The sequence below is a fragment of the Trypanosoma conorhini genome, assembly GCF_003719485.1.
Source record: "Trypanosoma conorhini strain 025E chromosome Unknown Tco_14.4_contig_00138, whole genome shotgun sequence".
Lineage (NCBI taxonomy): Eukaryota > Euglenozoa > Kinetoplastea > Trypanosomatida > Trypanosomatidae > Trypanosoma > Trypanosoma conorhini.
This window is the reverse complement of record NW_021704227.1, coordinates 4,989-30,046: the sequence shown is the minus strand read 5'-3', so window position 1 is coordinate 30,046 and position 25,058 is coordinate 4,989. Positions and strand designations below refer to the sequence as shown.

Sequence of the window (25,058 nt, the reverse complement as noted above, 5' to 3'; positions counted from 1 at the left end):
TTCTTTCTTTCTTTCTTTCTGTGTGTGGGCGTGTACGCGCAGCGTTTGTGCTGGTAGCCGTCCTTTGTTGCATCATCCGCCTGCTCCGTATGGAGTTGCCTTCTGCGTTTTGCACGTCAATCTTCTTGGCTTTGGTTTCGTAAGAATGCCTTGTCTGCGTTGCGTTTTACGGTCTTTCTTTTCTTTACGTAGGTATTTCTTCTTCTTCTTTTCGCTTCCTCTCCACCTCTCATTGGAAAAGTATCAAACTCATGTCAGACGCGGTATTAGCACTGTGTTGTGTCTTGGGTGGCTGCCAGGCAAATGTTTTTTTACTCGAGCTCATTATACTGCAAAGTCCCAACACTTTGTATGCTATGACGTTTGCCCAGTATGTAGTTGTTACAATTCTTGCTTTTCCACTGGTGGCCAACTTCGCTGATTCGTCACAAAGTCGCGGATTGCTTTCTCTGCGTCTACGACCGACGCGGATACGGACAGCACACAAAGTCATCCTTGCCACGGCCTCTTGGCTCATGGCTGTTAGCAGCAACCTGGTATTTGGTTTTTACATCTCTGTGCCCTTGCACGCAACGTTTAGATCGTCATCGCTTTTATTAAATATGTTGGCTGGCTACTTTTTCTTGGAAAAGCGTTACACATTCCCACAGGTGCTCTGCGCCACAGCCATATCGGGCGGTCTTATCGCTCTTGCAATAGAAAAATCGCAAAAGGTTCGGAGCACTGAAGCTGGAAATGCTCCGCAGACAACTGAGGAGGAGCTTTGGTGGTTTTTAGGACTTGCAGTCCTCGCCGGTACCACCGCATTTTCCACGGGTCTTGGAATATTTCAGGAGTACATGTATGCTGTGGCACGTCGTAGAGAGGAGGAAACAAAGGCGCGGGAGGCAGAACGCAATTTATCGTTACCGCAACAACCACCGCCGCCACCAATGTGGGCAGAAGCTCTTTTTTTCTCCCATGCTATATCTTTGCCCTTGTTTTTGTTGCAACCGCAGCGCCTCTTTCTGGAATTTGCCTCCATTTCTTCTGGTAACTACATGCACTTTGTGTTGAACGCCCTTTCGCAATATGTGTGTATAACTGGTGTTTATGTCTTAAATGACAAAACTTCCGCCTTTACCCTAATTCTGACACTGACTCTGCGCAAATTGTGCACCTTTGCGCTCTCTGTTGTCTACTTTGGTCATTATCGCTACTTCACCGCGGTAGAGTGGGTGGCAATGGTGACGGCGTTGGCGGCAGGTGCCATGTACCCACTCTTGCCAAAGTCTCGCGCACCGTCTGCTGTTCCTCCGGCTCCTGCTGGAGGTAAGAGGAAGGAGTTGTAAGCGACTCCTCCGCCACCACCGCCCCCGAGGAAGAGAGAGAGAGCACGCACAAAGGGGTGTAACAGGTGGATCCTTGTAAAAGGTCTCACCTCGCACTGGTAAGATTGCCACTATTATTGTTCTTGTTTTTTCCTGTATCATGCTATTTATTCTTGTAATGTGGAGTGTTTGCCGAAATTTAATATACTGCTTTGCAGCGTTACGCCATGGGCCCTCCTTTCTAATGAAACTTGCAAACAGAAATAAAAAGGGGGTTACAAGGGGGACGAGGAGCGTATCCGCAGTTCACTGTGGTATACTACTTGCGGTTCGCACAAGGTGGTGGATGGAGCGCATTGTGACTTTAGTCGTGGAAGGACGCGAGATTTCCGTTGCTTTGCATGCCCTCCTTAAAGCGTCTTCCTGTCTTGCCAATCCTTTCCTAGTGGACCCAACGAGTGAGCGGTCCGTACTCTGTTGTACTTCATATGCTGCTGTAGACGCGCTGTTGAAAAGCTGCATCGCTGGCGACAACACTCTCTTGGAAAGCATCTGGAGGGGTGATTGGCCGCATGGGCTCAGTGGTCTATTGCAACTATTGGAGATGTGCATTTGCTTTGATGTGGGTGCCTTAACGCTTGAACGAACGATTGAGTCGCTGGCGAAGCACGTTTACCCTGGCAACGTCGTCCGCGTCTTGCAAACCTGTCTTGCTCACGTGTTTGACGATCACAATGACGACAAAACGCATTTGCGCCTCTTGAAAGAAGCATGCTACCGTTCCCTTCCCCCAATATTGCGCTCCACTGAGGAAGCCGCGGCGTGGGAGGCGCTGAAGTCGCGGTACAGCCAGCGACTGGTGACCTTGGGTTTTGTTTCTCCCACACCCTCAATCGATGCATCCTGGCGCTGTTGTTCATGGCAGCCGCCACGCTTGCGGAAGCCTAACGTAGAAGAGCTTCCCGATGCAAAGATACGGGACCCGAATTCGCGGCACCTGGCGTTGAAGGTTTCACAAGGAGACAATGAACTGGAGGAACTGCGCACGCCATGTTGCACGTCAACGTCGGTCGCTATTGAGGAGCAGCGAGGTGCCGCTGAGAAGGCCACGAGGGAGGCCAGCGCTGCGAGTAAAGCCCTTGAAATGGCGCCACACCGCCTCTGCGGTACCTGCGTGGGGGCCAACGACAGCGAGGAATTGGCGCGACAGTGTCATCTTCTTCTGCAAGCAATGGATGAGACATTTTTGCGCGCTGATGAAGAACTCTTGTGCAATCTTGCTGCGTTGCACCCTTCTGAGGTCGTGCGCCGTTCGCTCATCCAAGTCTATGAAGGGAGAGAGCAGGAACGGTTTCGACTAGATGCGTCGATCGCGCTGGGCGAGGCTCGGCTGCGGGCAGTCCAACGGGAGCTACATGCCGTGGATGTCTCTGTAGAGCGATTGAACGATCACTTAAAAAGTTTAACTGTGTATTAAGCGGTTGACAGTATTTAAGAGCACATGTTAACGAACCGTCAGGGATAATAAAACACACAACATCGGCCAAAACAAGACTGGGGTGGTGGTGGTAATAAAAGCCAAGTTTAATAATACAGTGAAGTCACAAGGTGAGGATAATTCATATAAACACCTGAGTGAAGTCGGGGGAAGCTTTGCTTTTCCCCACTGGCAAACATGAGCTGATGGGAAATGTGGGCGTTACTATTCTTAATCTTATTCTTCTGTTATGGTCTCTCTGACGGGGGATTAGGCGGACTCAGAAGGCGGAGTTAAAGAGGGCAAGTGCCATTTGCACAGAAAAAAAATAGGCCATACTTCTTATCAGGTTTGATGATGTTTGATGCTGCCGCAGAGTCGCTCATGCGAGACCCGCAGTACTTGCTGCGACTATACCACAAAGCCATTCAGACTCTTGTGAAGTGTGAAGCTTCTTCGTTTCTCCGCTCCCTATCCTCGTCATTTATACAGACTGATGCACGGTATCGTGTGCGATCTCGTATGCACGCGGTCGAACTTTGGCCCTTAAAGGGCGTCCTACGCCAGATTTTCCCGGCAAATACCCTGAGTGATAGAGAACTCCTAATAATTATTGCCATGCTGCCGCTTGAGGAATATGGAGAAAGTGGTGTGGCGAACGGGAGTGATGATATTCGAGTTAGCCCTGTGATGTTGTTGTTGCGTCTGCGGCAGATGTGTCCTGTGCAGGCTTCTTTATTGCTAGAAATGTCTCGCTGCATGGACGCTAGACCTCAATTACCCCACCCCTGTGATTCGGCGTGTGGTAAGGCACTGGCAAGGTGTGCAGCAGAAGGGGGCAGAGAAGCTTGTATCCTTGAGAGAGCTACGGTTCTTGATTTCCTGACGGAATCCTATGGTATGACGCTTTCTGAGGCGTTTTGCCTAATTGAATACTGTTCCATGGGACTGTCTTCCGCCTCCTCCTCCTCCTCCTCTACAGTGGCCGTTGACGGTGCTTACCTCTACGCGTTTCTATATCAAAGACCCTTGCCTTCGGATGTGAGGTTTTCACTGCTTATGTCAGTCTTCGCTGAGGCGGTTTGTGACCCAAATAGAGCTGGGCCTTCGGGTACGTTTGCCCTTCTTGAAGGACTACGTCGTCTGTCACTAAAACCAGATCTTAATGTGAAGTTTAGCGAGCATACCAGCGTTTGTATCGATGCTGGAAGGGAGCTTTCGAATTGTTTTCTGACGCGTTTGTCTTTTGAGGAGCTGTGTAAGGATCTGCGTGTTGGATTGCTCCTAAAAGAAGTGCGTCAACTCTTCTTTTATTTACGTGGAGAGGGCCACCAAGAACTTGTCTCTGTTCATACGCTCCTTTGTGAATTTACGCGGCATTTTGTTCCGGTGAGTAAATCGCTTTTTCTTATTCTTGAAGAAGCCGTGCGGCGCTATGTGGTGAAGAGTGGTGGCTTATTGGCCCTCCCACGCCTTCACCTTGCGCTTCCTGCAGGTCCAATTTCTATCGCAACCTTCATCAGTGTGCTCCGTGGGGCCGGCGTTCCGGAGGCTGTGAGCGACGTCGAGCTTGAGTGGTTGCGGTTCAAGGGACAGGATCGAGAGCGTTTGGTGTTGCTGCTTTCAGGTGAATTTCCAACAAAGCGGGAGGCCCTTGTCCGCCAACTATTTGGCCAGCTAAAAAAACTGGGAAACCTTGCACGAGAGCAGGAAACTGTCGAGTTGGGGCGCGTGTTGGGACTTTTTCACCCTGAAAAGGTGGAAGGTGCGTTGATGGGCGGTGAAGAAGATTGGCGTCACGTGATGAAGCAGTGTTTTGGCGAGAAGACATCCACAATGCTGACGTGTGACCACTTTCTTTACTTCTGGCGCGCCGTGTCGGCCGCCTGCAGCGATGACTCTGTCTTCACGATGATTCTCTGGCGCTCCTTCAACATGCACTCCAGCCACTAATTCTTCAATCCTGCTCTCGTTACTTTGAAAGACGGTTAATACTTGATGGGTTCGTTATTTGAGGTTTTTCCGCTCTCGTTTTGTGTTGTGTATCTCTCCCTATCTATCTAGATATGTACATCCTTGCAATATTAAAGGAAGGCTTCCTTCTGGAGTTACTCCCTTGTTTGTTTCTTTGTTGTTGTTGTTGTTGTTTTTTCTTTTGGTGCGACTGTGAGCAGTAGTTCCTAATTTGGGTCCTCCTCTGTGGCATTTTCACTTCCTATCTGCGAGGGAAAAGCTCCTTTTCCCACATATGCATCTTCTTGTTTTAAATATTTGGCTCATTGTGTGACTTTTGCTTACTCTTGACAATTTTCTTTTTGACCGCTGTAAGGTGTGCTATATGTTTATATAAGGCATGTTGGAGACTATTGTTCTTTTGCCCATTGGAGTTGCATTTTGGGTTCTCTGCAAAAGGCAGTCCCGGCAGCAAAAAGTCATTGGAGGTCTACAGGCGACCATAACTCGGCATAGGGAGGAGTTGGACAGACTTCTGCAGACAGAAGTTACTTCAGACGCCGCACGGTTGGTGAATTACTCCTTGTTGACAGCTGTAGGGGTGTATGGCTGTGTCCTCGTGGCAAAAGCTGTGTCGTCGTCGACCCCGCGTATCGGCCGTGATGTACCACCGACCGAGTATGCACCAACCCCTGCGCGACATGAGGGAGAGGAGTGTGTTGTGTGCATGACTCACAGGCGTGATACATTATTTGACCCTTGTCGTCACCTGTGCGTCTGTTGGCTATGTTCGCAGGGCATGCAATCGTGCCCGGTGTGCCGACAGGAGATTTTGAGGCGTCAGTTTGCATTCATTTCCTGAGACTATCAGCACCCCACTTTTCTGTTCATGAGGGGCGCTGTTTTGCTGGCATGTGACTCTTCCCTGGGCATTCACGCATTCTAATTGTGTTCTAGTGTTTCCCTCGTTGTTTTTGCTGTTGTGTGTAGTCCATTGCCTATTTTCTTCCTGTTGCTTTTCTTCCATTTTGCTCTGTCTTTTTGCTTTTTCTTTTTGTTTTATCCTGCAGACTTTTTTTTGCTTGGCGTCTGTGGGTGTGTTTAATTCGTTACGCTTCGACCCCGCAATCCCACTCTTTTTCGATTGCTTTTTTTTTCCCCCACCCTCTCTTTTTCCGCGACTGTTTTTTGTGCGCTGTGGCCAGCGGTTGTAAGCCTGCCTGCCAGTAGACTGCAATCCTGGCACAGCAAGCAAACAAAGAAAGGAAGAGCAAAACCCAACACCTGCGCTCTGTTTATGCTTCTTTTTACTCTCATTGTTCGTCAGCGCGATGCACTGGCGCTAGCGGCGGACACGGATGCGTCTAGTGTAGAACTGGAGCAATGCAGGGTGGCGGCAAAAACGCTTCTCCGAAAGTTGGCTACGGAATACAGTGGTCCAGCTGTGTACACCCCGCCTCTGCTTACTGTTGTGTGGAAAAATTATCTGTTCCACGTCCTTTCCGAATCGGGCGTGTCATTTCTTACGGTGTGCGACACTGCTATGCCGGTCGGTATTGCGTTGGCCTTCCTAGAGGATGTGGCTCGGGAGTTCCTGCAGCAGTATGGACCTCAGGTGGAGTCGGTCACGCGACCCTACTGTTTTATTAAGTTTGATTTGTATCTCCAGCGCACAAAGAAGGTGTTTGCAACCGCAAAACCATCCCGTAGCTTGGATGTGCCGCGCACTGGACGAAGGGCACCTTTGCGCCGCACGTTTGAAGAGGTCATGACAGGCATTGCTTCAAAATCACGGTCCTCTGTTTTGCCCGGGCAAGGAGGGGGATTTGACAGCGACAAGACGCGGTTGTCACTCATCATTGCTTGTTTCGCGGTTGTAACTTTTCTTGTGTTCTATGTCGCGTTCTACTTTGCTGTGGTGTAGCAGCACTTTTCCAAGGTGTGCTGTTTTTCTGGGTTTCACCTCTCTTCTCTTCTTGAAGCTCCCCCGGAATGCGGCGTGCCAGCGAGAAGCTTCCTTGAGGAGGTTGGGAGGTGGGGAGGCTTGCGTCTGCCATCAATGTCTTCTTCGTCGTCAACTTTCCGCCTCCTACTCCTCTGTCCGAAGCTGGTAGTATTTTTCTGTTCCATTGACTGCCACCTACGCGCCCAGACTCACAGTTAGAGGGGCTATTTTGGTGATGGGCTGCGCGTGCCATCACATGTCCCTGCAACTTCCTTCCCCCGCCCTTTCCCCCATGGCACAATAGATGCCAGATGTCCGCAGCTGCGTGTTTATGCATGTGCGCTGAATCCTACGTTAGAGGGAACTAAATGCCTTAAATGGTTTTGTTTTTGTTTTGGTTTTGCGTTTTTTTTCTTTGCTGTGTGCATGTGCGTGTGTAGGCGCTTTTCTTGTCTGCAGGGAGGTGCACTCCAGTAGGAAAGGGAGGCTTCTGGATGGGGCGCCGCATCCGTGTCGTCGTCCGTCTCCGTCCAGGCGAGGGCGGGCCCTCATGCGTCGATGTTGACGCTGAGAATAAGAATAACTTGGTGGTGGCGGATCTATCTGGAACGCATGCAGGCAGCGCCCCGCGAGGCTTCCACGTTGATCAAGTTGTTTCAGAGGCTTGCGGCAACGATGAGCTGTTTCGTGACCTCGTACTTGGACGCATTGCTTCCTCGGCTGATGAGCCAGATACCTCATGTTTTTTGGCTTATGGTCATACCAACAGCGGTAAGACCCACTCCATTGCTGGGACAGGCAAGGAGCCGGGGCTGTTGACACTCTCCGCCAAGGCTGTGCTTGACGCCCACGGCGTGGCGGAGGTTGCAATGCTGGAGGTGTACGGAGAAAGCGTGCATGACCTTCTGGCCGAGGGTGAACGACGCCTGATTCGGCGTCGTTCGGGCCCTGATGGAACGGTAATCGTGGTGGAAAATTTGACGTCTTGCTGCCTCTCCTCGATGGAGGAGTGGAATGCAGTCTCCGAATTTGGGATGCAGACACGGCGTACCGCGCCGACAGAGCGAAATGCACGTAGTAGTCGTAGCCACGCAATATTTACTATTAAGAGCCGGGGAATGCGTCTTTGCTTAGTAGACTTGGCGGGAAGCGAGAGACAGACGACGTACTCTCCACAGTTGAATAAGGAAAGTATTGCCATCAACAAGTCTCTTTCGCGTCTTAGTACGGTGTTAGAGGCTCTCAGCACAGCACGACTGAATTCAGACGGTACCTCCTCATACGTAAACTTTCGTGACACGACATTGACCGTGCTACTTCAACGATATCTTTCTGGAGCTTCTATGACGGTGTTTCTTGCGTGCATTCATCCTAATACTGCTTTTTACCACGAAACGATGAGCACTATGCGGTATACGCAGCGTCTAAAGCGCATTCATACCAAAACCGCCCCACGGAAGCCGAGTGAAGATATGAGTTTGTTTCATCCCGGAGAAAGGCAAAATTTGCTGGCGGAGCTAATGCTGCTGAGAAGAATTGTGGTAAGACAACAAGGTCAACAACAAGAAACTTCCCAGTACGATAACGAATTTCGAAACGGTGGCGAAGAAATGGCGGTTGATCGGTTACTGCTGGACCCCCGCCCGGTTTCTTTGCTTCGAGAACAGGACCCAGATCCGCGGGAAAACGTTTCCATGTCACCTGCGCCGAGTGCTGCACATCGGCAGCGTCTACTGCGTTCCAAAGATACCATGCGTGTGGCTGGTTGGCTGCTTAGTCGCATTCTCGGTGAACTTCCAGAGCTTTCTGTGGGGTTTGATGACTACTTTGACAGCTACTTGCCTCCTCAAGTGCAAGTAGTGGGTTATGTTTCCCTGATGGCCTGCCTCGCGCCCCGCGACCTCGGCGAAGCAATGACCAGTTTGGCATTGCTAGACGTGGGGGATATTGCCATGGGTTTATCCATGCTCGATGCTGGGATTCCGGCGTGCGTCGGTCTCCACCGATTGAGTTGCAGGGGAACCAACACATGGGAGGCGCACGAGTACGATGGAGTCAATAGAGTCTTTGTTTTGGCTTTTTTTGAAGTCAATGAACATTTGGTGGAGGTAATGGGTGACACTCATGACGCTTTTGAGTGCTGTGGTGGAGTGTTAACACTCGAGCCATTAGTGCCTTTGGCGATAGTCTTCTGTACGCCACTGGATGCCTCGGATGAACTCAAGGAGAATATTTTGCAACACCTTGTCACACTTCAGGGCGAGCAGGATGGTGCTTTTGAGAGCTCTGTGGGGGGTTCATCTCCGATGTCGCAGTTCACGCAAAGGGAGAATAGCCTCCACGCGTTGGTGGAGCATCCAAAATTGGTTTCGCTGGAGGCGCTAGGGCAGTGGCGTGATGCCTGCGTTAAAAGGGTTACTTCTTCTAGCGATACGGAACTCTCTCCAGCGGCACCGCTCGCGGAGGAGATTGAGCGACAAGCGATGAATAAGTCGCAGTTTTGCTCCCCATTCCAAGAGCCACCATCCGTGGACTCTGGAGAAGTATTACTTCCCAAGAAACCGATAGAATCCCCTATTGACCGTGAAACGCATGGTATTCTGGCTTCGCCGTCCTTTTTTTTGCCCGAATCATCGACAGATTCCTCTGTAATTTCGGGGTCGCGTTTATCTTTGCCCTCTCCAGAGGTGGCAGGTAAAGAACAAGCTCCAGAAAGTCCCAGCGTTGACCTGCCATTGGATGGTTCTGACCTGTCTGAAAGTGACACCGAAACGGAGACACTGACGTCAGAGAGTATTGATGGAGAGGAACATGGTGTGAATAAAGTTGACGTTTCGGTATCCCCTGCTGATGTGCGCGTGGAAGTCAATAGTGGGACGGCTGTCCCACGCCCGCAGCAAAGCACTCTGCGCCCGATTGAGGAGCCTCCTAGGAATGCGTTTATTCCACAGGGGCAGTGCAACGGCGAGGACAATACCGGCGTCGCAAAGAATCCCACCACCCCGTTCGTGCGACCTTTGGCAAAGGAGGTGGTAAGTGACGCAGCTGACAAGAAGAAGCGAAGACATTTTCATAGAAACCGGGGACCTGTGCTGCAGGGGTGCCACGGTTGCGCGGTTTTATAGAGATGGAGAGATGTGTGGAAGTAGATGAGTCAAACGGAGCATGCTTATTACGGTTACGGCTATCCATTTTTGCTGAATCGTCTTCTTCACCGGGGCGGCCATATTGCCGTGGAATTACTGTCACCACTATTATTATTTTTATTATTACTTTTTCTTTTTGGATATGACGTATTTCTGGACGCGGAGCCATGCTATGTGCATTTTTTTTTCCTCAACTTCTTCTGCTTCGTCCCTATTGTTTTTTTTTTAATTCTGCTTTACACTCCTTCTTCTTGTGGGTTTGGTGCGACCCTTCTTGGAAGGGTCCTCGTCACCACCACAAGCTGCCGTTGAGTTTGGGTCAGACAATAAGCGGAATACGTTTACTGGGCGTGCGTCAGGCTGATTAAGAAGAATATAAGAAAAGGCATCGCGCCGGCCGCAGAAGAAGTAATTTCAGGGAACTACGAAATACTTAATTGATTTTACACACATACACAACACCAACGGAAAAAGGAAGCAACGGAAAAAAGGAAAAAAAAAGGAGGCATGGCCACAAAGGATAAGAAGTCGTTTAAGAAGTATGCCAAGAAGCATTTGGCAACGGTGATTGAAAACCGCCGTAAGGGCGTTAAAGCCAAGAAGGAAAAGCTGGAGCGCGTTGAGAAGAAGAAGCTGCGTGAGGCCAAAGAGACCCAACGTGAGGAGCGTGAGCACCAAGAGCAATTAGAGCGCTTAAAGGACACGGACCCGGAGTTTTACTCCTACTTGGAGGAGGAGGACCCGACACTGTTGCAGTTTGGCGAGGAGGACATGGAGGTCGTGAATGACGACGAGGGAAGCGATGCTGAGACGGAAGTGGACGATGAAAATGAAAGCAACAACAACGACGACGAGGAGGAGGGGGAGGGGGAGGGAGATGGTGATGGTGATGGTGCGAAGAGTGGCAAGGATTCCTCTGCATCTCGCATTACCCGTGACGAAGTTGAGCGCCTCGTCAAAGGGGGAAACATCGAGGCATGCGTCGATGTTTTCGTCAGTGCCGTGCGCGAGTTGGGTTATACGGTCAAGGAGCATCCCAACACAAGTTCAACGCGCAAGTTTGATGATCCGTCGCTGGTGAAGGAGTCAATGTTTCGCATTGCACGCTTCATCGGGTCAAACCTAAGTAAATTTATTACTGGAAAGGGTTCATTTAAATCCCACAAGACTCGTTTTTTGATGCGACGACTGCTACTTTCTCTGGTGACTAGTGTTTCGGAAGGGGGAAACGTGGACGCCGTACTAACAGCGGGCCTGCTTCATGCTCTTACGCCGTTTGTGCCGATACTGCATTACATAAAAGGCATTACTAAGTCTGTTCTGAAAGCGGCCCTTTTACTTTGCTCAGCCCCAGAGGAGCCGGTGCGTATAGCGGCCTATGTTGTTGTTCGCGCGGTTGCAACACGTGCCACAGGAACACGCACCATGTATCAGTCTACTGCCTTTAAGGGCATCTTCCTTACTCTGGTAAAAACAGCCCATCATTACAACATCCACAATGCATCATTGATAGCCTTTCTTATAAACTGTGTCGTTGACTTGTATGGTACAGACATGGAGGCCGCATACCAACACACTTTTGTCTACCTGCGTCAGTTGGCAATTTACCTTCGTTCTGCACTACAGCAACAAACTCAGAGTAACGTCCGGGCCGTGGTGAACTGGCAGTACCTGAACGCACTACGTACGTGGGGTGCCGTCCTCTCAAAGTATTCCGAGGCTGCACAGTTGGGCCCCCTCATCCACCCGCTTGTGCAAATTTCAGTTGGCTTAATGGATCTCTTCGCATCTCCTCGCATGTTTCCTATGCATCTGCAAATCATAGAGATTCTCAACCATGTTTCCCTTCGCGCTGACGGAGTCTTTATTCCTGTGGCTCCGTACCTTTTGCGCATACTGACTTCACCGAGTATCGCCTTGAACCACAATTTTCAAGGAAAAGGTGAGAAGGGCGAACAAATAGACCTGCAGTTTACAATACGTGTGAAAAAATCACAGTCGCGTAGCGTAAGTTACCATCGACAGGTCTGGTGTGAGTGTCTTTACCTCCTCACAGAGCACTTGGCAACGCATAGCCACACGCTTGGGTTTCCAGAGGCTTTCTGGGTGGTGGAGACGACGCTTAAGCGGTTGCGCGGCGAGGTGAAGATACCGAAGGTGCACTCTCAATTGAGCACTCTTCTGCGGCACATGCAAACAACTAGTCAACGCATTATCGCACGACGCGATCAAGTAAGCATCGGACCCTGCGACTTGGCAGCGGTAAAGCAGCTGGAGGATGAATTAAAAGCTGCCGGGAGCCCATTGTCAACGTACCATCAAGTGCTTCGCCAGCAGCGAGTGGAGTCCTTTGCGACGAAGCAGAAAAATGCGAACGGTGGGGAACGTACGACGTTAGAGGCGTTTGTGAATGGGGCGAGGGAGAAAAAAAGCCGTAAACGTACGTTAACTGACGTTGACGCCTAGCGTGACACAACAACCATAAACCCAAGGAAGAATGGGGAGAAGCGGGGGGGGGGGAAGGTGAAAAGGAGAAGCAAATATAACAATGAAGAAGAAAGAATAATGCGTACATGCATATGGTGTGTGCGCAAATGAATTTCTACTGAAGAGTGAGTGTGGGATGGAGTGAAGCGAAGTTGATTAAGCATGGCGTATAAAAAACAAAAGTAAAATTGATTGGGCAGTAGTCACATCGAGAGAGGCCGTCCTTCTATATATGACGTTCCGCACACAGATGGTGCATCTGCGTGTGTGGGTGCCTGTGTTTGGTGGTTGATAGAGAGCCCATTTCCATCCCCCTCTCCCTCCCTCCCTCCCTTACCGGACTCCCGTTTTCTATATATATGTATATATATATTTCGTATTGACTTGTGTTTATTCTCTTTTTTTTTTCGTTTTGGATCTCTAGCATAGGAGGCGTTGTAGAATAGTCGAATGGACTCCCTTTACAACTGGAATGACTCCACAAAGATTGGCGTCGCCCTCACAGGGCTAGGGGCACTCTTCACTTTCTTGGGTGTTATCATGCTGTTGGACAGTGCTCTTCTGACGATGGGGAACGTCCTGTTTGTCGCAGGGGTGGCTTTGGTGATGGGGCCCAAACGCTTTCAGTCGTTTTTCCTATCCCGCCGCCGAGCTTCTGGGTGCTTTTTCCTGGGAATGTTGCTCATTATATCAGGCTTTTGTTTCATTGGCCTTTTGCTCCAAGGTTTTGGAGCGCTGAATCTTTTTGGTAATTTTTTCCCGATGATAGCCCGCGTTTTAGAGTCGGTCCCTCTTTTGGGCCCTATTATGCTTTCCACGCCAGTTCAACGGCTATTAGCTTTATTGGGCCTGCAGGATCGCCGTGGCCGGAACGTTTGAGGCTACTTGATAATGTGCTATCTTAGGATCGGAGTGTAAAAAAAAAAAAAACAACCTTTGGAGGTGGACTTGGAAGAAGCAATGTAGTAAAAAAAAAAAAGAAAAAAAAATAAATCATAACGATGCTTCTCCTCCTTATGGCGTTTTTGAGTGCTCTCCTGCTTTCTTTGTCGCCTGCTTTCTTTTGCGTGCTCGAAGAGAGAAAAAGGGGATTAAGGATAAGAGGATGGAGGTTCAGGTTGGCGAAAGGGTGGCGTTGCTCACAACGCACAAAACCTTCCGCGATGACACTGAAGGCGGTCTGAGGGCGGTGGCGGATTATCCGCCATTCTGTAAGTATGTGGCAGCGTGCGCAGGTCATGGCCCTGTGCCTTCTACATTCGTTATCCGCAATATTAGACGGGTGGCACAGCGCGTTGTGGGATTGACTATGGATGTGGAGTGTGATACACGCAGTGGGAAGGTTGTTCAGACTGTAGACCTCTGCGACTCCAGTCCTGCCATTATCCTCCCTGTTGCCGCCGTCAACGACACCCGATACGCTATACTTGTAAGGCAACGCCAGGTCTCTGTCGGCTGCAATTTTATCCTGGAGGCTTTCTGCGGCGCGGTAAACGATACCGGGAACCTTACGGCACCAAAAGACGAGTTATTTCAACAATTAGGCGCTGATCTTCAACAAGTGCGTGCGGTCAGCTCAAAAGGGTACACTGTAGGTAACGAAGGGACGGCGCCATACAAGGTTTACTCACTCGCTGTGGAAATGACACCTGAAACTCTTCAGACACTTCAGAATGCCTCAAAGGTTGTGGAGAATTCATTGGTTGCGCTGCCATTGGATGAGGTAGTATCCACGGTAAGTGACGCAAAGGCGTGCTTGGCGGCGTCACTGCTGTTGGTTTCATGAGCGTTACAGCCCGTCGGCACGTTTGCCTTGCCCGGTCAATTCTGCACTTGGGTATATGTAGATGCAAAGGCTCAAAGCAAAACCAAACCGAAACAAAGGAAAAGCAAAAAAAAACAAACAACAACAACAACAAACGAAATGCATCCGTTGGCAAACCCAGCTTTTGCTCATGTACACATGTATTTTAATAGGTTGCTGTGCTGAAGAACCTTTTTTTTTTACTTTTTGGGTGTGGATTGCGTCTTACAAGTTAACTCTCGATACATATCCTTTGTTTGTTTTTGCTCTTCCTGTGCGTGTAACTGGCTGTTGTCGCTTTTCTACCGTTCTTGCTTTTATTGTACGTCTCTGCTAGCGATAGGGTTTCTTTAAACAGGAACGAAAAGGGCGAAGGGAGCGGTTTGGCTTAGTGAGTGAGGTAAATGGACGCGGGGCCTAATTGGGAAAGGGAGGACAACACTGTTCAAACGTCAACGGGGGCTGTTGATGATAGGGTCACTATTCATGAGTTGTTTTGCCAAACATTAAAAGTTGCGGTGCCGACGGACGTTAGCAGTGTTTTGTGGATGGCTTCACAAATGATTACCATGGCCTTTGTAGGGCACTGTCTCGGCGAGGAGGGGATGTCCCAGTACAGCGCTGGGATTCTGGTATTTAACGTAACGGCCATGTCCGTTGTCAGTGGTTTGAATTCCGCCATAGATACGATAAGTTCCCAGGCCTTTGGGCAAAACCCACGCTCTACAGTAATTGGGGACACACTGCAGTTGGCATTTGTCATTAATTTTTTCTTGTGGATTGTTATGAGTGTTGCTTTTATTAACAGCGAACCCGTGATGGTTTATGTCTTTGGAGACGCTGTTGGTAAAGGCGCCGCGAGGTTTCTCGGGGCGAGCCCAGTGTACTTACTGACACAGATCATTACTGGAATTGTAAGCAAGACACTGTATGCCCAACGTCTTTCCCCCCTTGTTGTGTATGCTAATGGAGCTGCGGCAATTACTTCCCCTATAGCTAACTATTTTTTAATATTTATGGGAATTGAGGGAACCGCGCTATCACTGGGTTTGACTGGAATGATGTGTGCTGCCACCCATGTGCTGATTTGCCTACTGCACCCTAAAGCTGTCGTCCGAGAGGCGCAGTGGCCATCCCCGGTACTTCGTCAAAAGGAGGCCTGGAGAAGGTTTTTCAAGGTTGGGATACCTTCCCTGATCGCGGTGTGTTCGGAGTGGTGGGCCTTTGAAGTGCAGGCGTTCTTTGCAGTTTCCATCTCACCGCTTGCTTTGGCGGTTTTTGGAGTGGCAATGAACATCATATCGGTGATGTTCTCCATAGCACTTGGGTTGAGTGTCTCGGCAAGCACTTTAATTGGAAATGCCCTAGGGGCTCAAAGGCCTTTATTTGCGTCACGGTACGCCAGGTTTATTCTTATCTGTGACGTGACACTTGGGGTTTGTACCGCCGTCGCTATGGGCTACTTTGGAGGGCACATTGCACGTCTTTATACAAATGTTCCCGAGATGACAAGCGCGGTGGAGTCTATAATGCCGGTTGTCATCCTTTGTCATCTCGGAGACTCTCTTCAGTATTGTTTACAAGGTGTTTTTCGTGGTGCTGGGCGACCGGAGCAAGCGGCACGAGGTGTGGTCTTTACATTGTGGCTTATCGGTTTGCCAGCCTCTGCGCTTTACGTTTTTGTTTTTCACTGGGGCGTCGAAGGCGTCCTTGGTGGTCTGCTCACTGGGTTCTGCTTTGAAATTCCGCTCTTGTATTACTTAATGTCTCGATGGGATTGGAAGGTCCTGGCTCAGGAGGCTCAGGCGGTGGCTAATGTGCCGGAATTTGTTCTACTGGACAATGTGAGCGAGATTGACGACAGTGGTGAGCGCGACATTGAACTTGCCGAAAAAACCGCGGACGAAGCGGAGGCAGTTGAGTTGTAATGCAACGAACTCACCAGAGGGGCCATATTGGCAGATCTTATAACTGGAGTTAGGTGTTTCCCCCCCCCCTCTCTCTCTCTCTCTCTCTCTCTGTGTGTGTGTGTGTGTGTGTGCCCGTTTGTATTCATGTGCATGTGTTTCTGAGTTAATTCCTGTATATAAATGCCCGTTTTGCGCGTGGCCAGATACACGTGCATTTACTTTTTTCTGCAGATCTTTATATATATATATAGTTATATATTGGTGGTTAAATGTATTTTGTGTATCGTTTTTCTTTTTTCGTTTTGATCATGACGCGGCCGCTTTCCAATGACGCACTTCTCACAGCCAATGCATGCGCCTATTGTTTTCTCTCTTGTTTCTGTACCCCCTGTTCTTTATTTATTTGTTGTTATTCTGTTGGTTTCGTGAAGGGATGACATTTCTTTTGTTGTTGTTGTTGTGTTGTTGTTGTTGTTTTTTTTTTGCGGGTTTCTGCTTATTTTTCCCCTTTTCTCTCTTGCCCGCGTTATCGATCTATGCCAGTGCAGGGGCGTGGGCGGGGAGGTCTTCTTCGCAGTGATGGATGAACGCGCCCGACGTCCGCCCTCCGTACTCACCAGCGAGGTGTACAACGAGGCTGAGACTATCTTTGTGATGCTGGAGAATAAAGAGAAGTTGGTTTCATTTCTCGATTGCATGACTCTTTTGCGTGGCATGGGAATGAATCCCACTCAGGCCGACATGGACTACCTCCGCGAACGAATGGCGGATCCGATTCTGCGCCTCGAGCAGTGGCGTCGTGAGGAGGAGCTTAAGCGAGAGAAGGAGCGTCGTCGTGAGGAAATGCGGGATAGAAAGCGCTCTTCCTCAGCATACCCACAAAAGAAGCCACGTAAGTCTGCTGTGGAGCGAGCACTGCAGGCTGGAGCCGCGGAAGGTCAAGTGCCTCAACAGAATGTTAAGATTGTTCCCGTCGAAGAGATCAAAAACATCGATTGGAACATTTTTATCTCATGTGCAGAGGAGATTTACCGCGACGCAGCGGCAGAGCAGCGCGACGTTTTGGGGGCGCTGAAACTCGTCGACAAGGATGGGGCAGGAGAAATGACAATCGATGAACTGGTTCGGATTGTGACAACCAATGGTGAGAGTGTCCTGAATCCCGGGGAGGCGCAGCAGCTGCGCATGCTACTCCCTCCAAAATGTAGTCTACTCGAATTGGCTGCACGCCTTCAAGGAACATATGTGGCACCTACCAAAGAAGAGTTGGAGCGGGCCGCTTTGGAAGAGCTTGAGCGGCGGCGACAGCATGAGGCGCCAGAAAAGGCGGCTTCTGATGATGGGTTGCCACTGCTTTGAAATGTAGATATCTTTCCCCCCTTGTCTCTCTTTTTTTTTATTCTCTCTCTCTCTCTGTGCGTATGTGCAGTATTTCTTGTCTCTGAGTTGCGAAGGGCCTTCTTGCTCATTCCGTTCCCCCCCTTACTTCCCCCCACTATCACAACTTGCAGGTCAGTCTCTCTTATTTTTTTTTATCTGCTGTTTTCTGGGGTGCTGCTGCTGCCGAAGGAACGCGTGCCGTCATCACACACTCCAACAAGGTAAACGACGAAACAAAAACAAGTGCGTAACAATGGAGAAGAACTTGATCATCAACGTGACGTGCAATCCACCTGTTATTTCTATTCTTGGCCCTGTAAGGGAAAGCACCATTGATAAGCTCAACGCCGTGCTTCCAGGCGCTTGCACCACGACAAACACTGAAAAGGTCGAGTTTGCGTTTGTACGAAAAGAGGAACCTCCGCACTGGTACGGTGAGCTTAAGACTCATTTTGCCAGCGAAGATATTGGGCAGTCGCAGCTTTTTGTCGCGTTACTCGATGCAGTGGAGGAGGAGGGTATGTGGAGGCTGTGTGGCAGCAACGCGATCAACCACGACTTTGACAAGGCCACACATAACTTCTTCTTTGTTCGTGCGTAGTTGTGTCATTTTGGACCTTGCGTTGGGATATTGAACGATGTATGATAGCGTCACTTGCCCGAAATGTTTGTTTGTTTTTTTTATTTTTAAATTATCGGGAATAGTGACATGGAGAGGAAAAGAAAAAGAAGGGAAAGAGAGGCAAAGGCATGGGGAAAAAACCGACGACATACGTATATATTGTAAATAGGAGGCCCCACGAACTCAAAGAGACCGAGGTTCTGATGTACCATCCGCTCACTTCTTACTCATGCCTTTTCCTTGATTCCGTTTTGTTTTTTTGGCCCTTATTGACAGTGACGTGTTATGTATGCCCCGCCTTACTGTGTTGGCACGGCTTCTTCCATCGTTTGATGTTTACTACGGACCCTTTATTGGCTTCCCCGCGTCTTTTTTTTTCTCATGCTTTTAATTGGTGGTAAGGAAGACTGCCATTGTTGAGCCCATGTGCGGAAACTTGTCTATGTGGTAAAGGGTCGCGTCAAATGAACAGTGAGGAACTACACAACTATTCAGTTAGGCTGCTGCTGGCGCACGACGATCGCCTACGGTGCTTTCTCGATGCATCCGTCTCCCGGGATTGGGAGTCCGCTGTGAGTGAGTGGCACACGCTAAAACAAGAGGATCTTGCGTTCCAACGACAGGCGCCTTCTCTCCCGTGCGTTGACGTTCTTTCCGCGGGTAAAGCAAAGTTTTTCACCGACGAGGAATTCTTTTCGCTGACGAAGCAACTGGAAAACATCACGGCTGCGCTCTCTGGTTCCTCGGCGGCACCAGTGAGTAAGCGTCACGCCGACAGTGACGTTGACCATGCGTCGAGCCAAGTCCAAGATGTGACCTCGCTGGACCCCGCTATGCACTCCAGCTCTTCTGACGCCGAGGAACGGCGGAAATGCCAAGAAGCGAACGAGGCGTACCAACGTGGAAATTATAGCGAAGCTGCCGATATATTCTCCTCGGTAATTGGCTCTTGTCTGCCAAATATGTTGAGTGCCGCCCTCCTAGGGAACCGTGCGGCGTGCTACTTGCGCATGGAAAATTACAAACTTTCTCTTCGTGATGCGATGCGGTCCTATGAAATAGATAATGAATACGTTCTTGGTGTTCGCCGGGCTGTGCGGTCCCTCATATGCTGCGGAAGAGTTGTTGAAGCGCGACAAACGATGGAAAGATTCAAGAAGAACAAGTGCGGTTACACCTTTACGCCCGAATTGGCTGAGGTCACTTTGTATGAAAACTACTTTGCTTCCTTAGGTAGAAATGAACATGCAACGGCCCTAAGGTATTTAAATGAATTGCTGGAACGTGTGCCGTGTGCGTCGTTCGAAGTGCTAAAGGTGCAACTTCTCGCCATTGAGGACGGTAATGAGGTGGCTTTGGCGTATGTAAATAATGCCCTTCGGCGCTACACTGAATTTCCAGACCTGCTCTATTGGCGCGCGCAACTACGCTTTCTCGAGAGTGCCAACCAGGCCGAATTAGAGGCTGTTCTCCCTTTGTGCACCTTAAATGGCTCCACAGATTCTACAGGCCGTTTACGTCAGGTGCTTCAGCGTGGCCAACACTGCATTCAGTTGTGTCAGGAAGTGGACTCCTTACTTGCCAAGGGCGAATGGATGCCGCTTATACAGGCGTGTACAAAATCCTTAAAGATCCCATTTATTGGCGATCGGCTACGTGCGGGGATTTTGGCAAAACGAGCGCGCGGCTTTTTCGAAGTTAAGCATTATTATGATTGCATAGATGACGTTGAAGCTGCCATGCAAAATGCGGCGGCGGGCAATGAGAGAGCCCAGCTTCTGCTTCTTAAGGCTCTCGCTGAAGAAAAACTTCTGCGATGGTCGGCTGCGATTCGAAATGCCGAGCTAGCCATTAGGGAGCACCGCACCATGGAAATTGTCGAGGTTTGGAAACGTCTTTGCGAAGGAAAAAAGGAGTACGAGAGGCGTCAAGAGCAAAAGAAGCAACGACATCGGTTTCCTCCGGGAAAGGACGACGAGGACGAGGAGGAGGAACATTGCCCAGACGCTGGAGGGGCTTCAGAGAGGAGTGGCCTTCCAAGAAACCAAGCGGCAGGGTCAGGAAGAAGCGAACGCAAGAAAAAACACATTGGAGGAAAGGATCCTCGTCGTGTCGCGCAACTGTACGCTCAACTGTCACTTCCTACGGGAGCAAGTGCGGAGCGGGTGAAGAAGAGCTACCGTGCCTTGGCAATGCGGTGGCATCCAGATAGGTGGTGTGGTGCATCTGACCAGCAGCGGAAGGAAGCCGAGGAGAAATTCAAAACTTTGAAGGCAGCCTATGACGAACTCCTGTGTATTGTTGTGGGTTAGCAACTCGGATTCGCGTTTGCTCCTGAATTTTTGTGAAGCTGCTTGGTTTCGTTTTCCTTGTGTGCGTATGTGTGGAATGAATTACTAGTTGCAGTAGTCGAGATTGTTGCTGTTGTTGTAGTTTTTTTTCTTGCTTTTGCTCTTAATCCTTCCTAGTCTCTGGTGGCTGGCTTGAAGGGGGCATGTCGTTCCTTGCTCGAGCAGAAAGTGGACCAAAAGCGTTGCTTCGTTTCTTTTTCTCCATCGCAGCTGGTTGCAGTTTTCGAAAGCGTAGAGGTGGCTCGACAGAGGCACGAAATATCGATCCTATTTCGTTGAGCAAAATCAAAAACAAAACAACAACAAAAACCACCACCACCAACAACAACAAAAAAAGAATGGGTCTGTTAAAAACAGGCGGCGAGCCCATGCGGTGGGGGACAGAAGAAAATAATCGCGCCTTGCCGTATGTCTCTTGGCATGGGATTCAGCAGTTATTGACAATGCTGAAAAGCGAACACGCAAAGAAGGTTTTTCCTTTCCGCTGGGGTGAGGAGGTGGAGCACCAACTCGTGCGCGTGGAAGGAGGGAAGGTGAAGCTTTCATTAAACGCCGCAGATGTGATTCAGCGCCTTACAGAGTTTGTTGAAAAGGAAAACGTGGGCTGGCGTCCAGAGTACGGAAGTTTCATGGTGGAAAGTGTCCCTGGGTCACCGTATACCCTTGAATTGGATTCGTTAACGTCTGTTGAGGCGAATATAAGGCGGCGATGTGACCTGATGGACAGTGTTGCTGGAGACAATGTATTTTCCCTGACCTTGGTGACATTTCCTCTGATGGGCGTTGGCGATTTTACCACTTCTGAGAGCAAGGAGTCTCCATATTCCCGCTCACTTTTTGTGCCGGATGTATGTATCAACACCACACATCCGCGTTTTGCGAATTTAACGCAAAACATTCGTCTGAGACGCGGTCGAAAAGTTTGCATTCAAATTCCTATTTATATTGATACGCATACGATGGAGCGAACCGTAGATCCTCGACTGAATATTGACCGTACGCCCCATAATAAGGAAATTGACTGCGGTGCGGCAGAGGCTAAGGCATCCAAAGGCGAAAAATTCGCGAATGCTGTCGCGGTTGCGTTGAAAGAAGGACACGACAAGAATAATAACGGTGATTCGGGATCTCCAGACAAAGGGGAAATGACCTACTTTTATACTCCCGCCACACATTACTACTATGCACAATATTTTAAGAAATCTCACATGGAACTTGTAAAGCAGCGCTATGATGCATGCCCTTGCCCAGTACCTTCAGTATGCCATCCATGTATCTACATGGACTGCATGGCGTTTGGTATGGGCTGCAATTGCTTGCAAGTCACTATGCAATTTGAAGGTGCGACACAGGCGCGTCACGTATACGATCAATTAGGGATTTTATGCCCTCTTTTTCTTGCAATGAGTTCAGCGACGCCATTTCAAAAGGGTATTTTGTGCGATTCAGACGTTCGCTGGCTAACAATTGCTGCCTCTGTTGATGACCGCAAACGGGAGGAGGTTCCACGCATTATTAAATCACGCTATGACTCTTTTTCTATCTTTGTAAGTTCGGCTGTGCCAAACTTGGAAGAGTTTAACGATGAGGAGGTTGTCATCAATGAAGCTTACTTTGCGATTCTTAAAGAGGCGGGTGTGGATGAGCGCCTAGCGAAGCACGTCGCGCATCTTTTCATTCGTGACCCCCTGGTAATGTACGATCAGATGATTGAGATCGATGATACAACGCACACGGAACATTTTGAGAACATTCAAAGCACAAACTGGCAGTCGGTTCGCCTCAAACCTCCTACTCTAGACGGTGACACTGGCTGGCGGGTCGAATTTCGTGTTATGGATGTGATGCCGACACCGTTTGAAAACGCGGCCTTTTCTGTCTTTGTGGTCCTGCTTACTCGTGCCATTATTAAATATAATCCACTGTTCTACACCAAGCTGAGCATTGTTGACGAAAACATGGGCTACGCACACAACCCTAACCCTTGCTCCCAAAGCTACGTTATGCGGCGTGACATCTTTTCTAAGAAAATCTCGACTGATCCCTCTGAAAACGGCGAATTCACCGTTGACGAAGTGTTTAATGGGAGAAAGGAAGGATATTATGGCTTGATTCCTCTTGTGCGACGATACATGGAAGAGGAAAAGTTGCAAAGCCCCATACTGGAGGGCTACCTTCGTTTTCTTTCAATGCGAGCCGCAGGAGAAATTCCTACGGCTGCGCAATATTTGAGAGAATTTGTTATGCGGCACCCCGATTATAAACAGGATTCCAGGTTAACGCAGCAGATTGCGCATGATTTGGTGTTGCACGTACGCAAACTCGCGCGCGGGGAAGTCGCAGACGAGCGTTTCCTCCCCATGACCAAGTTCAGAGGGAAAAGGCGCCGTGAGTAATCAGGAAATGGCCACCCTTCCCGGCGGCCTCCCCTAGCTCCACTGCTGCCCATATATAAATATATATATATATATATGTATATCGGCAGACTAGCGGTCTCGTTGTTGCTTTTTATGTGCGAACGGATACATCCAGTTAAACGAAAAGAAAAGAAAAGAAAAATGTTATTATTATTATTTTTTTTCTTGGACTTGTTGCGATGCTGTAAATTTGAGGATTAGGTTGTGGCTTTTTTTTTTGCATGCAACTTTGTTCGTGCGACGCTGCTCTGGGCAGCAAGCAACTCAATACACTGCAGTTTCTCTCAAAATGGATTTGCCTCTGTGTGTGAGTTTGTTTGCCCCGCTTCATTTTTTTTTTCCCTCCCCCCCTCCCTCCTTTTTTGGGTTTTTTTTGTGTTTCTTGGGGTGTGTCTCGCAACTTTTCCGGTAAGATAAAGTAGTTTCAAAAAGCATTAAAAAGGCAACACTTGCAAAAGCCTGGGTAAGAAAGAAAGCAAAAAAAAATGAGCGGCAGGAAGCAGGAGGTGAAGCGTGCGCAGGTGACAAGCAGGGCGCCGACTGAGGGTACCAAGATCCTTTTCCTTGACTGTGACGGTGTTGTGTCGCCCTTTGGCGGAACTCTCTTTGCGCCGAAGCAAATGGCCCTGCTGCGAAACGTCATTTTAGAGACAGGAGCCAAAATTGTGTTGAGCACCTCGTGGCGACTGTCTGAATTTGGACGGGGGGAAGTGGCAAAGCAGCTTATAGCGAATAATATGCCCACCTTCATTTCATGTACACCGTATTTACACGATAAGTCTAGAGCGGTAGAAATATTGCGGTGGATTGAGGCCAACAGGGAGCGGTATAATATTGTAAACTTCGTCGCAGTCGACGATATCAATTTGCCGGCCACAGCGCCTAATCGAGCTTTTTTTTCACGCCATGCCATTACAACAAATGCATTTACTGGTCTCACGGAGGCAGATGCCAAGGAGGCAATAAGACTCTTAGATGACAGCAATAACCTTGTATAGGCACAGCAGTAGTGTAAAGGGAGAATTTAGCCGTGCGCATTTTTTTTTCTCCGTTGTGCATCAGTCATCTTGAGTTTTAGCCTCCACTAATTTTTTTTTGCTTGCTGTGCTATTTTTTCATTGTATTGCTGCCCCCCGATGTTGCTGCTGTTGCTTTATATATATATTGGCCGTTTTGTGCTGGTGTTGGTGTGTATGTTTCTTGCGGGCGAGCATTTATTGTTTCAGTCGATGCCTATGTATGAGCGTCTGCACGGATTCCTTTCGTAGTACGATGGCTTTGCTTGGCAATCGTTGAGTAAGGCATTGCTGCACCCGGATACTCTGCCATTTTTTCCCCCATCCTTTTCGGCTTTGTAGGTTTTATGGAAACCTCCCACTACACATTCCTTCGAAGCTTCGCTTAGAGGGGCATAAAATCTTGTATATGGGGTTTGAATTAGTTGTGGATACCGCGTGCGAGGGTTTATGTGAGGCGGTTGCGCGTACGCTCAGTGCAGCGCACCTGGGCTCTCGCTGCCTCCAAGTCAGGGAAACTCAGAATGCGGTTTCGAGCTCTGTTTTAGTAACTAACGACACCAGGACCTGCCTACTGCTTTTATTCATTACGTTTAACGATTTTATGCTTATGCTACGTCACAATTGCGTTCACAATTACGTGAAAGCTGTATACGATGCATCCAAGTGTCCGGTGTATGTGATCATGCTTGGACAATTAACAGGTCCCAGGCAGCCGCGCTTTTGGGAAGAAGTCACTCGCCTCTGTGCGGATGATTCCCTTTTGTCCATTTTGGTAGGATTCGACTTTGCTCCTTCTCTTGAGCAAGCAGCCGACATTGTTGCTGCCCACGGCCTCAAGGCAAGCAAGCAGCAGTCGGAGTTGGAGCCACTGGCTCGGGCAGAGGCGAGGCGGAAGTGTGATCCGACTGACTTTCACGCTCTTTACCTCGACATGCTCTTGGAAATTTCATCTGTTTCCGAAAGGCGAGCAGCTGCCATCGCCGGGGCCTTTCCGTCGATATCTCACCTTTTGGAAGTGATTGATTCAGGTTTGCACCATAGGTTACAAGTAGAGGAGTACTATGAGACGAGAAACACTAGTGTGCTGGATCCCTACATTTCCGAGGTGCTATCCACGGACTACAGCACAGCGGAAGCACAGGAGATGATGAACGCCTTGGTGGACAAGAGTAAGAAAATTTTTTCGTAGTTTCATGTCTTCTTCTTCCCCAACGTCCTCCGCTACTCTACCTTTTGT

At 49.2% G+C, this 25,058-nt stretch overlaps 16 protein-coding genes across 16 annotated transcripts, besides 18 other annotated features; all 16 read left to right on the top strand.

The window, feature by feature from the left end:
- Window positions 1–251: 251 nt before the first annotated feature.
- Tco025E_03167 (putative protein kinase) lies at window positions 252–1,331 on the top strand (the record flags this gene model as incomplete). The annotated part of the gene is made up of 1 exon (XM_029370089.1): window positions 252–1,331. The coding sequence occupies one exon, from the start codon at window positions 252–254 to the stop codon at window positions 1,329–1,331; it is 1,080 nt and encodes a 359-aa protein (XP_029229783.1).
- A 325-nt stretch (window positions 1,332–1,656) lies between these two features.
- Window positions 1,657–2,787, top strand: Tco025E_03166 (uncharacterized protein; the record flags this gene model as incomplete). The annotated part of the gene is made up of 1 exon (XM_029370088.1): window positions 1,657–2,787. One exon carries the CDS (start codon window positions 1,657–1,659, stop codon window positions 2,785–2,787), a length of 1,131 nt encoding a protein of 376 aa, XP_029229782.1.
- Window positions 2,788–3,141: 354 nt separating this feature from the next.
- Tco025E_03165 (putative vesicle-fusing ATPase) lies at window positions 3,142–4,740 on the top strand (the record flags this gene model as incomplete). Its single annotated transcript, XM_029370087.1, has 1 exon — window positions 3,142–4,740. One exon carries the CDS (start codon window positions 3,142–3,144, stop codon window positions 4,738–4,740), a length of 1,599 nt encoding a protein of 532 aa, XP_029229781.1.
- Window positions 4,741–4,903: 163 nt separating this feature from the next.
- Window positions 4,904–4,938: a microsatellite.
- Window positions 4,939–5,140: 202 nt separating this feature from the next.
- Window positions 5,141–5,602, top strand: Tco025E_03164 (uncharacterized protein; the record flags this gene model as incomplete). Its single annotated transcript, XM_029370086.1, has 1 exon — window positions 5,141–5,602. The coding sequence occupies one exon, from the start codon at window positions 5,141–5,143 to the stop codon at window positions 5,600–5,602; it is 462 nt and encodes a 153-aa protein (XP_029229780.1).
- Window positions 5,603–5,743: 141 nt separating this feature from the next.
- Window positions 5,744–5,801: a sequence feature (A-rich).
- A 236-nt stretch (window positions 5,802–6,037) lies between these two features.
- Tco025E_03163 (putative synaptobrevin-type transport protein) lies at window positions 6,038–6,664 on the top strand (the record flags this gene model as incomplete). The annotated part of the gene is made up of 1 exon (XM_029370085.1): window positions 6,038–6,664. One exon carries the CDS (start codon window positions 6,038–6,040, stop codon window positions 6,662–6,664), a length of 627 nt encoding a protein of 208 aa, XP_029229779.1.
- A 399-nt stretch (window positions 6,665–7,063) lies between these two features.
- Window positions 7,064–7,109: a sequence feature (A-rich).
- Window positions 7,110–7,179: 70 nt separating this feature from the next.
- Tco025E_03162 (putative Unc104-like kinesin) lies at window positions 7,180–9,810 on the top strand (the record flags this gene model as incomplete). Its single annotated transcript, XM_029370084.1, has 1 exon — window positions 7,180–9,810. One exon carries the CDS (start codon window positions 7,180–7,182, stop codon window positions 9,808–9,810), a length of 2,631 nt encoding a protein of 876 aa, XP_029229778.1.
- Window positions 9,811–9,937: 127 nt separating this feature from the next.
- Window positions 9,938–9,969: a microsatellite.
- Window positions 9,970–10,338: 369 nt separating this feature from the next.
- Window positions 10,339–12,297, top strand: Tco025E_03161 (nucleolar complex protein 2; the record flags this gene model as incomplete). The annotated part of the gene is made up of 1 exon (XM_029370083.1): window positions 10,339–12,297. The coding sequence occupies one exon, from the start codon at window positions 10,339–10,341 to the stop codon at window positions 12,295–12,297; it is 1,959 nt and encodes a 652-aa protein (XP_029229777.1).
- A 326-nt stretch (window positions 12,298–12,623) lies between these two features.
- Window positions 12,624–12,652: a microsatellite.
- An 18-nt stretch (window positions 12,653–12,670) lies between these two features.
- Window positions 12,671–12,691: a microsatellite.
- Window positions 12,692–12,768: 77 nt separating this feature from the next.
- Window positions 12,769–13,197, top strand: Tco025E_03160 (putative to be involved in ER-Golgi transport; the record flags this gene model as incomplete). The annotated part of the gene is made up of 1 exon (XM_029370082.1): window positions 12,769–13,197. The coding sequence occupies one exon, from the start codon at window positions 12,769–12,771 to the stop codon at window positions 13,195–13,197; it is 429 nt and encodes a 142-aa protein (XP_029229776.1).
- An 88-nt stretch (window positions 13,198–13,285) lies between these two features.
- Window positions 13,286–13,311: a microsatellite.
- Window positions 13,312–13,423: 112 nt separating this feature from the next.
- Window positions 13,424–14,104, top strand: Tco025E_03159 (uncharacterized protein; the record flags this gene model as incomplete). The annotated part of the gene is made up of 1 exon (XM_029370081.1): window positions 13,424–14,104. The coding sequence occupies one exon, from the start codon at window positions 13,424–13,426 to the stop codon at window positions 14,102–14,104; it is 681 nt and encodes a 226-aa protein (XP_029229775.1).
- Window positions 14,105–14,176: 72 nt separating this feature from the next.
- Window positions 14,177–14,194: a microsatellite.
- Window positions 14,195–14,210: a microsatellite.
- Window positions 14,211–14,237: a microsatellite.
- Window positions 14,238–14,526: 289 nt separating this feature from the next.
- Window positions 14,527–16,050, top strand: Tco025E_03158 (putative membrane transporter protein; the record flags this gene model as incomplete). The annotated part of the gene is made up of 1 exon (XM_029370080.1): window positions 14,527–16,050. One exon carries the CDS (start codon window positions 14,527–14,529, stop codon window positions 16,048–16,050), a length of 1,524 nt encoding a protein of 507 aa, XP_029229774.1.
- A 68-nt stretch (window positions 16,051–16,118) lies between these two features.
- Window positions 16,119–16,142: a microsatellite.
- Window positions 16,142–16,196: a microsatellite.
- A 72-nt stretch (window positions 16,197–16,268) lies between these two features.
- Window positions 16,269–16,291: a microsatellite.
- A 186-nt stretch (window positions 16,292–16,477) lies between these two features.
- Window positions 16,478–16,508: a microsatellite.
- A 103-nt stretch (window positions 16,509–16,611) lies between these two features.
- Window positions 16,612–17,391, top strand: Tco025E_03157 (calmodulin; the record flags this gene model as incomplete). Its single annotated transcript, XM_029370079.1, has 1 exon — window positions 16,612–17,391. The coding sequence occupies one exon, from the start codon at window positions 16,612–16,614 to the stop codon at window positions 17,389–17,391; it is 780 nt and encodes a 259-aa protein (XP_029229773.1).
- A 24-nt stretch (window positions 17,392–17,415) lies between these two features.
- Window positions 17,416–17,447: a sequence feature (GA-rich).
- Window positions 17,448–17,665: 218 nt separating this feature from the next.
- Tco025E_03156 (uncharacterized protein) lies at window positions 17,666–18,013 on the top strand (the record flags this gene model as incomplete). The annotated part of the gene is made up of 1 exon (XM_029370078.1): window positions 17,666–18,013. The coding sequence occupies one exon, from the start codon at window positions 17,666–17,668 to the stop codon at window positions 18,011–18,013; it is 348 nt and encodes a 115-aa protein (XP_029229772.1).
- A 485-nt stretch (window positions 18,014–18,498) lies between these two features.
- On the top strand, window positions 18,499–20,346 carry Tco025E_03155 (putative stress-inducible protein STI1-like; the record flags this gene model as incomplete). Its single annotated transcript, XM_029370077.1, has 1 exon — window positions 18,499–20,346. One exon carries the CDS (start codon window positions 18,499–18,501, stop codon window positions 20,344–20,346), a length of 1,848 nt encoding a protein of 615 aa, XP_029229771.1.
- A 103-nt stretch (window positions 20,347–20,449) lies between these two features.
- Window positions 20,450–20,485: a microsatellite.
- A 180-nt stretch (window positions 20,486–20,665) lies between these two features.
- Window positions 20,666–20,719: a microsatellite.
- Window positions 20,720–20,723: 4 nt separating this feature from the next.
- Window positions 20,724–22,781, top strand: Tco025E_03154 (gamma-glutamylcysteine synthetase; the record flags this gene model as incomplete). The annotated part of the gene is made up of 1 exon (XM_029370076.1): window positions 20,724–22,781. One exon carries the CDS (start codon window positions 20,724–20,726, stop codon window positions 22,779–22,781), a length of 2,058 nt encoding a protein of 685 aa, XP_029229770.1.
- Window positions 22,782–22,832: 51 nt separating this feature from the next.
- Window positions 22,833–22,864: a microsatellite.
- Window positions 22,865–23,287: 423 nt separating this feature from the next.
- Tco025E_03153 (uncharacterized protein) lies at window positions 23,288–23,800 on the top strand (the record flags this gene model as incomplete). Its single annotated transcript, XM_029370075.1, has 1 exon — window positions 23,288–23,800. The coding sequence occupies one exon, from the start codon at window positions 23,288–23,290 to the stop codon at window positions 23,798–23,800; it is 513 nt and encodes a 170-aa protein (XP_029229769.1).
- Window positions 23,801–24,227: 427 nt separating this feature from the next.
- On the top strand, window positions 24,228–25,010 carry Tco025E_03152 (uncharacterized protein; the record flags this gene model as incomplete). The annotated part of the gene is made up of 1 exon (XM_029370074.1): window positions 24,228–25,010. The coding sequence occupies one exon, from the start codon at window positions 24,228–24,230 to the stop codon at window positions 25,008–25,010; it is 783 nt and encodes a 260-aa protein (XP_029229768.1).
- Window positions 25,011–25,058: the final 48 nt, after the last annotated feature.